This window comes from Orycteropus afer, unplaced genomic scaffold (genome assembly GCF_000298275.1).
Source record: "Orycteropus afer afer isolate SDZICR_OR568_19922 unplaced genomic scaffold, OryAfe1.0 scaffold00001, whole genome shotgun sequence".
In the NCBI taxonomy this organism is placed as follows: domain Eukaryota; kingdom Metazoa; phylum Chordata; class Mammalia; order Tubulidentata; family Orycteropodidae; genus Orycteropus; species Orycteropus afer.
The window spans coordinates 31,094,522-31,108,686 of record NW_006921588.1 but is presented as its reverse complement, the minus strand read 5'-3'; the positions used below and the strand labels follow the sequence as shown (position 1 = coordinate 31,108,686).

General features: G+C 38.6%; 1 protein-coding gene across 1 annotated transcript in view; it reads left to right on the top strand.

The window, feature by feature from the left end:
* UBR3 (ubiquitin protein ligase E3 component n-recognin 3) overlaps nucleotides 1-14,165 on the top strand; it is a 347,537-nt gene that overhangs the window by 135,198 nt on the left and 198,174 nt on the right. Inside the window, exons 6-8 of the mRNA XM_007953244.2 lie at nucleotides 3,174-3,240; nucleotides 3,535-3,624; nucleotides 4,020-4,087. Coding sequence (XP_007951435.2) covers nucleotides 3,174-3,240; nucleotides 3,535-3,624; nucleotides 4,020-4,087 — 225 coding nt within the window. The remainder of the gene's footprint in view (nucleotides 1-3,173; nucleotides 3,241-3,534; nucleotides 3,625-4,019; nucleotides 4,088-14,165) is intronic.

The following is a 14,165-nucleotide window of genomic DNA, read 5'->3' as shown; positions in this document are numbered from 1 at the left end:
AAAGAAAACAAAAATCCTCACAATTGGACCAATGAGCAGCATCACATTAAATGGAGAGAAGATTGAGGTTGTCAAAGAATTCACGTTGCTTGGTTCTACAGTCGATGCCAATGGAAGCAGCAGTCAGGACATTAGATGACGTGTAGCACTGGGAAGGTCAACCGTGAAGGAACTGTTTCAAGTGCTGAGGAGAAAAGATGTTTCCTTGAGGACTAATGTGTGCCTGACATAAGCCATGATATTTCCAGTTGCCTTGTATGCATGTGAAAGCTGGACAATGAATAAGGAAGACCGAAGAAAAGTTGATGCTTTTGAGTTGTGGTGCTGGCAAAGAATGCTGAAAGTACCATGGACTGCTAAAAGAACTAACAGATCTATCCTGGAGGAAGTGCACCCGAAAAGCTCCTTGGAAGCGAGAATGGCCAGACTTTGTCTCATCTACTTTGGTCATGTTGTCAGAAGAGACCATTCCCTGGAGAAGGATGTTATGCTTGGTAGAGTGGAGGATCAATGAAAGAGGGGAAGGCCTTCAACGAGATGGGTTAACATGGTGGCTGTGTTGATGGGCTCAAGTATAGCACAGATCATGATGCCGGCATGGGATCGGGCAGTGTTTCGTTCTCCTGTGCATGGGGTTGCGGTGAGTCGGAAATGACTCGATGGCACCTAACAACAATAACAACAGCAACCCAGTAATCTGATGGGAGTCACAAAGACATGGCTAGAAGAGTCATTTCCTTGCACCACAATGCCTTTGATCATACTGTCCTCTTTTCTTAGAATGACTCTTTCCTTTGGCTAATTCCACTTGTCCTTTATAACTGTGCAGCCAAGAAATTTATAGAACTTGCTATTGCCATGACCATTGGTTGATCAAGACTCTTTTCATAGGAAGTGTATATTTGAAATATGAAGTAATCTTAACCTGGGACATATCAAAAACCAAACTCACTGCCATCGAGTTGGATCTGACTATAGTGACCCCTCCTTGGGTTTCTGATGCAGTATCACTGTGGAAGTAGATTGCCCAGTCTTCCTTCTGAGGAGTGGCTGGTGGGTTTTGAACCGGCAGTCATCTAGTTAGAAGTCAAATACCTTGGGGACCAAGCCGCCAGAGCTTCCAACCTGGGACATAGCATATATTTTTCCATTTTTACCTTTTCTCTCATGGCTGGGAGAACAGTTTCATAAATGACTATTAACTGAAATCTCAAACTACTGAACCCTCTGGGCTTTGCGGCATATATATATATATGTTATGTTGTTGTTGTTATGTGCCGTCGAGTCATACCTGACTCATAGCGACCCCTCCTTGGGTTTCCGAGGCAGTATCACTACAGAAGTAGGATTGCCCAACCTTCCTTCCGAGGAGTGGCTGGTGGATTATATATATATATATATATATATATATATATATTTTTTTTTTTGTTGTTCTTATGTCTGTTTTATGTCTTTTACGACTCTAAATTTTATTCTGGCTGAGTTTCTCCAGGGTAGAGAACAATATAGTTTGTCAAACTTGCTTCCAGGTGGATGGTCATAGAGGCCTGGCAAAGGCAAAGAGGGCATATTGAGGTGCTCAGTAAATGTTGAATGATGTAGTTAAGTGATGGCTGTGGAAAACTCCAGAGATTGGCCCCAAGGGCTAATGCTGATCTTGGCAGAAACTTGAAATTAAGGCTGTGGTGTGAATACAAGGATACCATGTGATTAGAGCAGTAGCATGAAGCTGAGATGACTTGTCTACTTTGAAGATTTGATGGGCTGTAATTGAGAAAGTATCTGTGAATCTGTGCTGTAATCCTGACTTGCCCAAACACCATTGTTAGTGCCACAGATTGTATGCCAAAATACTACCACACATGTTCCTATAATACCGGTTGGCTTATGTGTGTTTGGAAAATAGAGAAAGATGGTATAACATAGATGTTGTTGATCCATATGTAGTCTTTCCTAGTTTAGGAGGCCTGGAATGGTGGGGTAGAATTACAGTCTTTAGCTGGAAAGGAAAAAGCCCCCAGCTCTGCTGTAAAGGGAGCAGGAGGCTCTTCAGCAATATTTTAAGAAAATTAGAAATGAACATTTTTACCCAAGACTCTCTCCCTAAAAGATGCACCCTTGCTCTCATCTTGCTTTCACCAGTGGTGACTGCTTCCTCTGCTCACTTTCCCTCCACTGGCTAGCTTTTCCCCCTCTGTTGTGTGTTGCTAACATGTCTTGAGACAGCCTCAGACTACCTTAAGATGCTTGCTTGGGCATTCAAATTATCTCCAAAGTACTTTTGATTGCTTTTATTACCTCTCTGGTTACAAATTGGAATAGATTATGAGTGATCTGCCCCTAGGAGCTCTGGTAGTGTAGTGCCTAAGGGATTTGACTGCTAACCAGAAGGTTGGCGATTCAAACCCACCTGCCACTTCTCAGAAGGAAGGTTGGGCAATCTATTTCCATAGTGATACTGCCTCGGAAATCCAAGGAGGGGTCTCTATGAGTCGGATACGACTCTGTGGCAGTGGGTTTGGTTTTTTGGTTTTGGATCTGCCCCGATCCTTTTTTTTTTTCCCCTGTAAACCCTGTTATTTTTGGTGTAGGGTTTTTTCAGGAATGCATATGTGATATGTGAACACAAATGCTGTGTTTCCTATTTTTTTCCCTAAGCATATTATAATTTGTATTTTCTATTTTTGTTACTGTCAACTCCTGCCTTTAATATGCTGTTTATTTTTAAGAACTCGTTATCTTGAACTTACTTTGTTTGTCTCAGACTCTCCAAAGCCTTTCCTTTAATCATTCTGTCCCATCTTCTCACCCACTTTCATGTGATTATCTGACCACCTCCTCCTTTAATCTTCTTCATGCATTTGTTATATTTAAAAAGTTAGGAATGTTTTTAGTTTATCATTTTGAAATATTTGAAAGTCTTCCATTAGAAGCACAGATTAAGCTTAAAAGCTCTTGTATTTTAATACTAAAGATATTTCACTATATATCTTAATCAAAATTAGCAGCATTAAAAAGATACTTTATTGTAGCATATGCATAAGATATACTGATTAATATATAAACAAGTATATGTTGTGTTTTAACATAATTTATAAGCATATTTATTTTTGTATGAAATGTGTAAGTTGATGAATATGACTTTAAATGATGCTAATTTTGTTTTCCTCCAGGAGGATCAGGATGGGAATCAAGGTCTGGGCAAACGAAAGAGGGTAAAGCTAAGCAGTGGCACCAAAGGTATTTATATTCTGTTTTTCCTTGCATGAAAATCTTCTAAAAATACTTAATTAGGAAGAATATTTGATTGGTTAGCCATATTGACATTAAAGCTGTTTGAAGGAAGAGTTAAGTTATTAAATTTGTCTAATAATGAAAAAAGTGTTGTTAGGAGATGATAGTGGGGGACTTCAAAAGCAAATAAAGCCCTTGCTATTGAGATTTTGTTCATTATTTTCTTCATAAAGTGTGCACTAGCATATTTGAAACAGAAAAAAAGTATGTCGTTTTATTGATCTTTTGATTTGGACCTAGTGTTTGGTTGTAAAGTTTTAATTTGTATTAAACCTTTTTATAATCTGGAGTATCCAGTTTCTGGAGTGGAAAAGGACCAGCAAGGGAGAGGTAAGAAAGAGAAAGAATGAGAATGAATGAGAATTAATAGTATTTAATACATAGAAAGGGTTCTTCTTTATTCGAAACAGGAAATGGATATGCCTTTTAGTGAGGCAATCAGTTAGTGAAATAATGAACAATGCTTATTGAACCTTTTGTGTGAGCTAGATACAATGCTAAGCACTTCACATGCATTTTTTCATTTAATTCTCAAAGTTACTGTATGAAGCAGATTTTATTAATACCATTAATAAAATCATTCTATGAAGAAAAAGATGGAGGCATGTTAGAGGACATAGCTAAAAAGAAGTAGGTCCTTAATTCACATCCCAGAGCTGAAGCTCTTAACTACTGATTTCTTGACCCTCACTAAAAGCTTTTCTAGAGTACTTGTTATTAATTAGGATCCCGAGCTTTGGATTTGTGTCATGGATTTCCAGTCTTACTGTGGCCTACTTTCTGGGTCATTGCGGCCTGTCAGAGTGTCTAGATATTGACAGAAGATTCTTATTTCTAGTGCTGATTAAGTATATCTTGTACAATACCTGGACTGCCTGGAAAGGTGGAGCATGGAAGCAGTTTCAGCTGTAGATTCATTTTATAATTCTGTCTTGGTTACATTTACCTTGCTGGTTGTTAGAACAGAGGGTATGAGTTTCATCTGTGTTCTAGGATGCACATATGCACACATGCTTTCCTTTTCTTGGCTTAGCAGAGAACTTGGGGGGTACCTGAAGGATATTAGAATCCATATGACTATGTAGTCCTTTGATGTACCAGAGTTGTCTGTTGAGTCATTGAGAGAGATCTGAATTGGAGCAGATTGTTAGGCATATACTTGAATTTCTGGGCATTTAGGAATGCCCAGAAAATACTTGTTATAGTATAAGAGATCATTGTTTTCCTTCAGCCTGGTCAAACTGTGCTAAAGATAGTTTTTGCACTCAAAGTTTATGTTCTTTTGTATCTGAATTTTCTTACCTGATGTATTAGATTAAGTATCTTACTTACTCTAGTGATAAGTAGAACAGAGATTTAAGACTTTGATCGGTTATCACTTATGATTTAAGTACGTTCATGGGAGAAATGGCTTTGTGAATTACTAGAATTCTTGTGTTTTCAAAAAGTGACTTGCTTTGGAAGATACCTGAAGTTCAGGGAGCAGTTGAATTTTTTTTTTAAGACTTTTGTTCAATAGTTTGAAATTGAGCTAAAAATAAAATGTGTAACAATAGCCAAGAGGCCAGGCACTGTGCTAAATAAGTACATTTTTGCCTAGTCTCAAAACCTAAGTTTTAAAGGTAAAGCAACTGAGGCCTAGAGGGGTTTAAGTAACGTGGCTGCAGTTCTACAGCTTGAGAGATCCTGGACTCTTCTAATAACTTAAGCATGTATTGATTCTTCAAAAATTTCTTTTGAAAATTGGTTAAGGTAGTTTTGGCATCGTTTAAAGTCATAGCAATTTAATCAAGATTTTAAAGGTAAATACTGCTGTCGAATTGATTCCAATTCATAGCGACCCCGTATGAACTGCCCCTTACTTTCCAAGGCTATTATTATCTTTATGGGAGCTAACTGACAGACACATCTTTTTCCTGTGGAGTGACTAGTGGGTTCAAACTGCCAACCTTTTGGTTAGCAGCTGAGTGGTTAACTATTCTGCTGCCAAGGGTCTTTTTAAAGGTAGTCACACATAATAAATAGAAGGATTTCTAACTATATTTCCATAACTAGTCATGTGCTATCAGTATCTTGGGAGACTGATGTCACAATTTTTAAGAGCAATAATGAAGCCATTGCTGTTTTTTTGGGCTGAAGATGAAAATATTGAATTCTATGTAACTGCAACTAATTTCATTTTAGTAGAAACCGCATTTTTTTTTGTGTGTGTACTATAATTGCTTTATTTATTTAAAACAGAGTTAATTTATCTTTCTTTTTAAATGCTTGGCATATAATAGTAATTGTAGTAGCTTCAGGCTTTTCACTGTTAAATTGATGGTCAGTTTGTCATACTGTAGTGGCTTGCATGTTGCTGTGATGCTGGAAGCTGTGCAGTGGTGTTTCAGATACAGGTTTCAGCGGAGGTTGCAGACTAAGGCTGGGAAGACTAAGACTAAGGCTAAGACTAAGGCTGGGCCGGGTGATTTGCTTCTGAAAAGAAATTAGCTAGTGAAAACCTATGAGTGACAGCAGAGCTATCCAGTAAAGGGCTGGAAGATCAGCACCTCCAGTTGGAAGTCACTCAAAATACAACTGGGGAAGAGCTGCCTTCTCAAAGTAGAGTTGAATAAAAGACGTCTTTAAAGCCTTAAAAAGCAAAGATGTCATTTTGAAGGCTAAGGTGTGCCTGACTCAAACCATGGTATTTTATAACTTTACTGCCTAACTATATCATAACTGCCAAATCACTGAGAATTATAGCCCAGCCAAGTTGATGCACAACCTTAACCAACACAACCTCCATATCTTTGTGAACATCTGGGATTATTTTCTTAGAATAAATTCCTAGAAATGGAATGCAGGTCACAGAGTTTTGCACGTTTTTAGTATTAATTTTTTTTAAATTGTGAATTGGGTGAAAGTTTACAGAACAAATTTATTTTCCATATAACAGTTCGTATTCGTATACATTTTGTTTCACAGCATTGATTGCAATCATCATAATGTAACAGCTCTCCTCCCACTTCCTCCCTGTGGTTACCTTTTCCCTGTGTCCTTATTTCCTATGCATCCCTGCCCTCTGAGCTATCTCCCTGTGCAAATACTGCCCTTCTGATATCCCATGGTTGATTTTTCTAAGGAGTGTACCTACCTGGTATAAATGTTCACCTTGAGTTTTGTACATTTTTAAGTCTGTTGATACACAGTTCCAAAAGTACTTCTTGGAAATCTTTGATCAGTTTATCTCACATAGGTAATATGTGTATACTCTTTGGTAAGTGATTTACCATCCTTTCCCCTCCCACCTGATAAGCATAAAAAAATATTTCTTTGTATGAAGCCTTTTTCTTGACATTTTATAATAGTGGTCTCATATAATATTTTGCCTTTTGTGACTGATGAATTTTACTTAGCATAATGTCCTCTAGGTTCATCCATGTTATGAGATGTTTCACATTTCCATCATTGTTCTTTAATGTTGTACAGTATTCCATTATGTATATGTACCATAGTTTAGTTATCTAGTCATCCATTGATGGGTACTTAGGTTATTTCCATGTCTTTGCCTATTAAGAATTGTGCTGCAGTGAACATGGTTGTGCATCATCTATTTGTTTGTGTCACGGCTCTTATTCTCTAGGATATATACCTAGTGAGATTTCTGGGTCATATGGTATTTCTATTTTCAGCTTTTTAAAGAAATGCCATACTGTTTTCCACAGTGATTGTACCATTTTATGGTCCCACCAGCAGTGTATGAGGGTTTCAGTCTTCCACACCCTCACGAGCATTTGTTTTCTGTTTTTTTTGAACTTTGCTACAAGTGCTGGAGTGAGATGATATCTCATTGTTGTTTTGATTTGCATTGTATCTATAGATTACTTTGCATAATATTGACATTTTCATGGTGTTAAGTTTTCCTATACATGAGTATAATACATTCTTCAATTTATGTAAGTCTTTTTTGATTTCTTGTAATAATGTTTTATAGTTTTTTTGTATAGGTCTTTTGTGTCTCTGATTGGATTTATTCTGAAGTACTTCATCTTTTGGGTGGTTATTGTAAATGGAATTGCTTTTCTGATTTCCTTTTCAGAGTTTTCTTCTTCTTTCGTGTAAAGGAATCCTACTGATTTTTTAATGTTGATCTTGTACCCTACTGCTTTGCTGAAACTTCCAATTAGCTCCAGTAATTTTCTTGCTAAGTCTTTGGAATTTTCTGTGTATAAGGTCATTATCATCTGCAAATAAAGATTATTTTACTTCTTTGTCAATTTGGATGCCTTTTATTTCCCTTTCTTGGCTTATTGCTCTGGCTAGCAAGGTATGGTATTTTCAGTTGTCTCATATTTTCAAAGGAAGGCTGAAGAAGAATTGATGCATTTGAATTGTCATGTTGGTGAAGAATATTGACTATACCATGGACTGCCAAAAGAACAAACACAATGGTCTGGAGGAAGTACAGCCAGAAATCTCCTTAGAAGCAAGGATAGCAAGACTTTGTCTTGATTACTTTGGACATCTTAATAGAAGGGACCAGTCCCCAGGGAAGGACATCATACTTGGTAAACTAGAGAAAAAAAAAAAAAAAAGGAAGAGCCTCAGTGAAATGGATAGACACAGTGGCTACAATAGTGGTGCAAACATACCTGTTATTGTGAGGATCGTGTGTGATTAGGTAGTGTTTTGTTCTGTTATACATAGGGTCGCTATGAGTTGGAGCCAGCTCGACGGCATTAATAACAATAGCAACAAGAGGATATTCATTTTACTAGTGCACTCTTGATCATATGCTTTCTCGTGATCAAAATTTGAATTATGGTGCTTGCAAAATAAATTGAATATGCCAAGGGCTGCCAGAAGAATGAACAAATATATCTTGGAAGAAGTACAGTAGAATGCTCCTAAAAAGCAAAGATAGTGAGCCTTTAGTCTCGTGTACTTTAGACATTTTATTAGGAAGTACTAGTGCCTAGAGAAGGATATCATGCTTGGTAAACTAGTGTTCTGGTTACCTAGTGCCGCTCTGACAGGAATATACCACAAACGGGATGGCCTTAACAAGCAGGAATTTATTTTTACAATTTGGAGACTTTAAGTCCAAGTTCAAAGTGCCAGGCTCTAGGGGCTGGGTAAAAGCCCCTCAGCCTTGGGGTCCAGCTCTGCCTCCTGCTCCCAGCCCACTGGAGCTAGAGGCATTTCTTCACTCTGGACAGCTGCTGGCTGCTGAGGGTGAGAAGCCTCAAGGTTGACAAGTAAAAAGGCTCAGTCCCTATGTTAACAAACCACATGGCAGGCCATTAACTTGAGTCCATTGTAATTCCCAAGGTCGGCAGAGCATAGCAGGCTGCTGAGCAATGACACGACTACATGCAGGGTCCAAGTGTGCCATAAACTAGAGACCATTCCCAAGGCTTCTCCTTATATACAGGAAGCAGACCATATCCCAAAGGCAGCTACTCAGCTGCTTGTGGTAGATCCCACCATGGAGTTGATTGCCACTCTCATCATGGGGAATAACTACCACCAGCTGCCCAGCCACTCAACCAGGCCCAGCCAGGTTGACACACAAACATAACCACCACAAGTTGTGTTGTTGTTGTTATGTGCTGTCAAGTCAGACCCAACTCATAGCGCACCTCCTTGGGTTTCCGAGGCAGTATCACACAGAAGTAGACTGCCCCATCTTCCTTCTGAGGAGTGGCTGGTGGTTTTCAACCGCTAGCCTTCTGGTTAGCAGTCAAGTGCTTTAGCCAGTATGCTACCAGAGCTCCCAACCACCACAAGTAGTGAGTCAGTAAAAAGAGGAAGATCCTCAAGGAGATGAATTGACATAGTGGCAGCAACAATGGGCTCTAACATAGCAGTGGTAGTGAGGATGGTGTAGGACTGGTCAGTGTTTCATTCTGTTGTACATAAGGTTGCTTGCTATGAGTCAGAATTGACTTGATGACCCCTAACAGCAATAATGCAAGCTTGCAGAGTTTGCTGTCATAACTGAATTCTAAGATTTATACTAGTTTGTAAATACATTAATATGAAAATCCATGAGGTCTTTTACTTTTTTGAATAGTCTGTTCACCAGTGTCATCAGGTCAATTCTAACTCACAGTAACCTCTTAGAGCAGAGTAGAGCTGCCCCCATGGGGTTTCCAGGCTGTAAATCTTTATGGAAGCAGACTGTCTTATCTTTCTCCAATGGAGTGGCTGTTGGGTTCAAACTGCCGACCTTTTGGTTAGCAGCTGTATGCTTTAACCACTATGCCACCAGAGTGCACATTCTGTTAGTCTGTAAAATTTTAAATTATGTTAGTGAAAGTAAATGGCGAGAATTAAATTTAGTCCAACAATGTGTTATAGATTATATTTCTAATTTTTAATTACAATTCTTGTACTCCTGCTGCATGATTCTCTTGAGTCCTATTTTGATAATTTTCCGGCTTTGCATCTGCCAGTGTGTGCCTTTGAATGTATCTTACTAATTTCTTGTAAGTCTGCTTTATTCTGTTTTTTAAATCATTCCCATATCCTGGGAATGCTCTGTTTAAGGAGGATGAGTTTTCTGTTTTACAAATAGAAAAATCTAAGATTTGAAAAATAAAGAATTACTTAGTTTCCAGCAAAGAGATGTATACTGCAGTCTATTTATATGTCAAATTCTGTTATATATTGCTTATACTGATGGCATCACTGAAATAGAGTTAGGTTAGGTATTGGGAAATATTTTTTGTCTCTCTGTAGTTAAAATCATAGTGTCTTCAGAATAGATAAAATTTTCTTGGTGCTCTTTTCATCTTCAGTTATTAATGAAATTAATTGGGTTAGAGTTAAGTCTAATAAGAACTGATTGAAGCCTTGGTAACCTCATAATATTTTATAAAAGAATTAAGGGAGTGATGACATACTGAGCTTGTTATTCTTTTTGACTATTCAAAGAGACATAGTTTGAACACATTATCTAGTAACAGAAGAACTGTGAAACTAGGGTAAGGTTAGTTGAAAAACTTTCTAAGGTAAGAGAACTTAAACTATATTGTAGCTAGGATTGTACCTGAGTATTTTGGTGCATGTGATACTGTCTGTTCGAATGGATGATCCAAAGCAGCAGCTCAAGATCATTTGATGTTTTGATAAAAATTTATAGTCACAATTTTCCAGTTCATTTTTAGGGGCAAACAAACATAAACCAACCAAAAAAAATCTATAATCAGTGAGAGAAAAAGCTAGTCAAAGTATTCAAAGTGTTCAATTCTATCATACACCTTTTGATTCTATATTGTAGCAAGGATGCAGAGATTATCAAAAGATAGCTTAGCTCTTAAGGGGTGGCAGGTGACCTTGTAATTGGCTTTCCAGTAGCTAATGCTCTCCTTCTTTGAATACTTTTACTTCAAAAAGGACACTCATTTTCCCCTTTGCTCTATGCCTGTAAAGGGCATCTTGAGGTTAGTGCAAGAAAGCATATCTAATACTCTTTATACTTTCTGGGTATTTTCTTACCACAAAAAGTAAATACGAGTATATATTAGAGAAAGTAATGTATTAAGTAATTATTTTCTGTAGTGAAAGTAGAATCTTACTTATGAAGAAACTTTTTTTTTTGCTTTAAATTTTTTAAATATATGATTTTATTTATTGTTATTATTGAGAATAACACACAGCATACATATACTAGTTCAACAGTTTCTTAGTGTACTATTTAGTGACACTAATTATATTCTTTGATGTGTGTAAGTATTCTCACCCTCCTTTTATGAGTATTTCCTCCTCCACGAACATAAATTCACTGCCCCCTAAGATTCCTAGTTAATCTTTAGAGTTGCTGTTGTCAGTGTCATCCCACATAGATAATTCTTTTTTTCTTTTTCTTTTTTATTGTGATTTGGGTGAAAGTTTACAGAGCAAATTCATTTTCCATACAGCTGTTCATACACATTTTTTTTCATGACATTGACTGGAATTCCCCACAATGTAACAGCTCTCTTCCCACTTTCTCCCTCTATTTACCTCTTCCCTGTGTTCTTCTTTCCTATGCATCCCTGCCCCCTGAGCTGTCTTCCTGTGCAAACACTGCCCTTCTGTTCTCCCATGATTGATCATTTTTGAGGAGTATATCTGCCTGGTATAAATGTTCACCCTAGAGGAAAAATGTGGAACAAAATTCAAAAACACAAAAATGACCAGAATTAATGATCAGCTGGAGTCTGGTGGAACCCTCAAGACTATGGCCCCGGGTTAGTTACCCTTTGGGCCTAGAATTGGACTCACTCCCAAGGATTGACTCTCAGTCCTACAGTAGAAAGACCTACATGCAGAGCACCTACCCTAGGGCAACGTACCCTCCTGCTCTAGGAAGAGCAATCAGCCATAGGGCACCAGAGGGGCAGCATTCACATAAAGGGAAAGCTGGACAGACAGGAGTGCATAGTTAAGAAGGGCACAGGGAGGGGGCTAGCCACAGGGAAGCAGGGGAGGAGAGTTTGCTATGGTCTGGGATGGTAATCAGGGCGTGAAATCAAATGTACACAAACTGTTGAATGTAAAACAAACTTTCCTCCCTAAATTTGCACCCAGTGCACAATTAAAAAAAAAAAAAAAGTTCCCCCTATAAGCCTGTCTTTTCCATATAGATAATTCTTAAAAGAATTATAATAATCAAGGCAGATTTTTTTTTTTTTTTTTTTAAATTACTTAAGCTAAACTGTTGTTTGGTTTTAACAAGATATTAGGGGATAATTTTAGTCAAAGGTTTAAAGATCTCAGAGCAGTAGTTTCAAGAGTTCATCCAATTTTGGCTCTAGGAAGTCTGGAGTCCATGAGAATTTAAAATTCTGTTCTGCATTTTCCTTCTTTTGATCAGGATTCTTCTATGGAATCTTTGATCAAAATGGTCAGTAATAATAATCCAGCACCATCCATTTCTGTTGAGCTCATGGCAAAGGAGGCAGTTATTTATGGAAGCAATTAGCCCCACATTCCATGTCGTTGTTGTTATGTGCCATCAAGTCAGCCCCGACTCATAGTGACCCCTCCTTGGGTTTCTGAGGCAGTATCTCTATGGAAGTAGATTGTCCAACTTTCCTTCTGAGGAGTGGCTGGTAGGTTTGAACCACTAGCCTTCTGGTTAGCAGTCAAGTGCCTTAGGCACTGTGCTACCAGAGCTCTTTCTTTTATTTCTGACCATTCCTCTTCCTCTGGTGCTGCAGGTGAGTAGAGAGCAATTATTGTGACTTGGATGGCCACTTGCAAGCTTTTAAGACCCCAGGCACTAGACAGCAAACTGGGAAGTAGAATGGAAGCACTAAATATTTTAATAGACCAATTAACTGGGATGTCCCATGAAACCATGACCCTGAACCTCCAAACCAAGGATCAAAACCCATGAGATATTTGGTTGTATATAAGCAGCGTCAGTAGCTGTGGTAGTTAAGGTTGTTGTCAGCTTGGCTGGGCCTTGTTAAATGGCTGGGCAGCTGGATGTAGTTATTTGCCTTGATAAGATTAGCAATCACTTCCATGGTGGACTCTACTGGAGCAGCTGAGTAGCTGCTTTTGGGATGTGGTCTGCTTTCAGTATGGAAGAAGAAGCTTTGAGGAAGGTCTGTAGCTTTTTGGCACATTTGAACCCTGCATGTAGCCGAGTCTTCATTCAGTAGCCTGCCATGCTGTGCTGACCTTGGGACTTTCAATGGACTTGAATTAATGGCCTGCCGTGTGGTTTGGTGACATTGGGACTGTGCCTTTTTACTTACGGACCTTGGGTTTGTCAGCCACAGCAGCCAGCAGCTGGGTGAAGAAAAGCCTCCAGCTTCAGTGGGCTGGGAGCCAGAGGCAAAACTGAAGCCCATGGTCTAGGGGTTTTCACTCAGCCCCTAGAGCCTGGCACTCTGAACTCGGACATCTAGCCTCCAAAACCGTAAGAGAATAAACTCCTGTTTGTTAAAGCCATCCCATTTGTGGTATATTCCTGTCAGAGTGGCACAAGGTAACCGAAACAGTAGTTTTTTTTTGTTATTGTAAATACACCTATCACACAATTTTTGCCAATTTAACTTTTTACAAAAACCCACTGCCATTGAGGTCATTCTGACTCTTAGCGACCCCATTGGGTTTCCAATGCTGTAAATAATCTTTACAGAAGTAGATTGCCTCATCTTCCTCCTGCAGAGCAACTGGTGGGTTTGAACCTCTGACCTTCCGGATAACAGCCTAATGCCTTTTCACTATACTGCTAGGGCTCCTTAACGTTTTACAGGTGTACAACAACAGAAAAATAGGTTGTGCAGCCCTATCCTTAATCAACTTGATATTTCTGTCTCCACTAACCCCCCTTTTCTTCCTCCTGCCCCTGGTAACCACTAATAAACTTTGTTCTCTATATATTTGCATTTTCTTGTCTTTTCATGTAAGTGTGGTCATACACTATTTTTTGTGATTTGACTTATTTTGTGATTTGACTTATTTTACTCAACATAATCTTTTCAAGCTCCATCCATAGCCTACATCAAGACTTTATTTCTGCTTCTGGCTAAGTAGTATTCCGTTGTGTGTATTTACCATATTTATTAATTCATTTATCTTTTGGTGAGCATTTAGGCTGTTTTTACTTTTTGGCTATTGTGAATAGGGATGCAGTGAACATTGGAGTACTTTTTTGAGTCTCTGCTTTCAGGTCTTTGGTCATATACCTGGGAGTGGAATTACTGGATCTTCTTAGTTTTTAAGAAACCGCCACCCCGAGTAGCGACTGGGACCTTAAAAGCTAGGAAGCTGCCATCTAGATGCAACAATGGGTCTCTCCTCATCAAGAAGAAAGAAGAAAACCAAAATTAATGGAAACAATCAGTCCTAGCGACTGGTGCACCATCCGATATGCAACCTATACA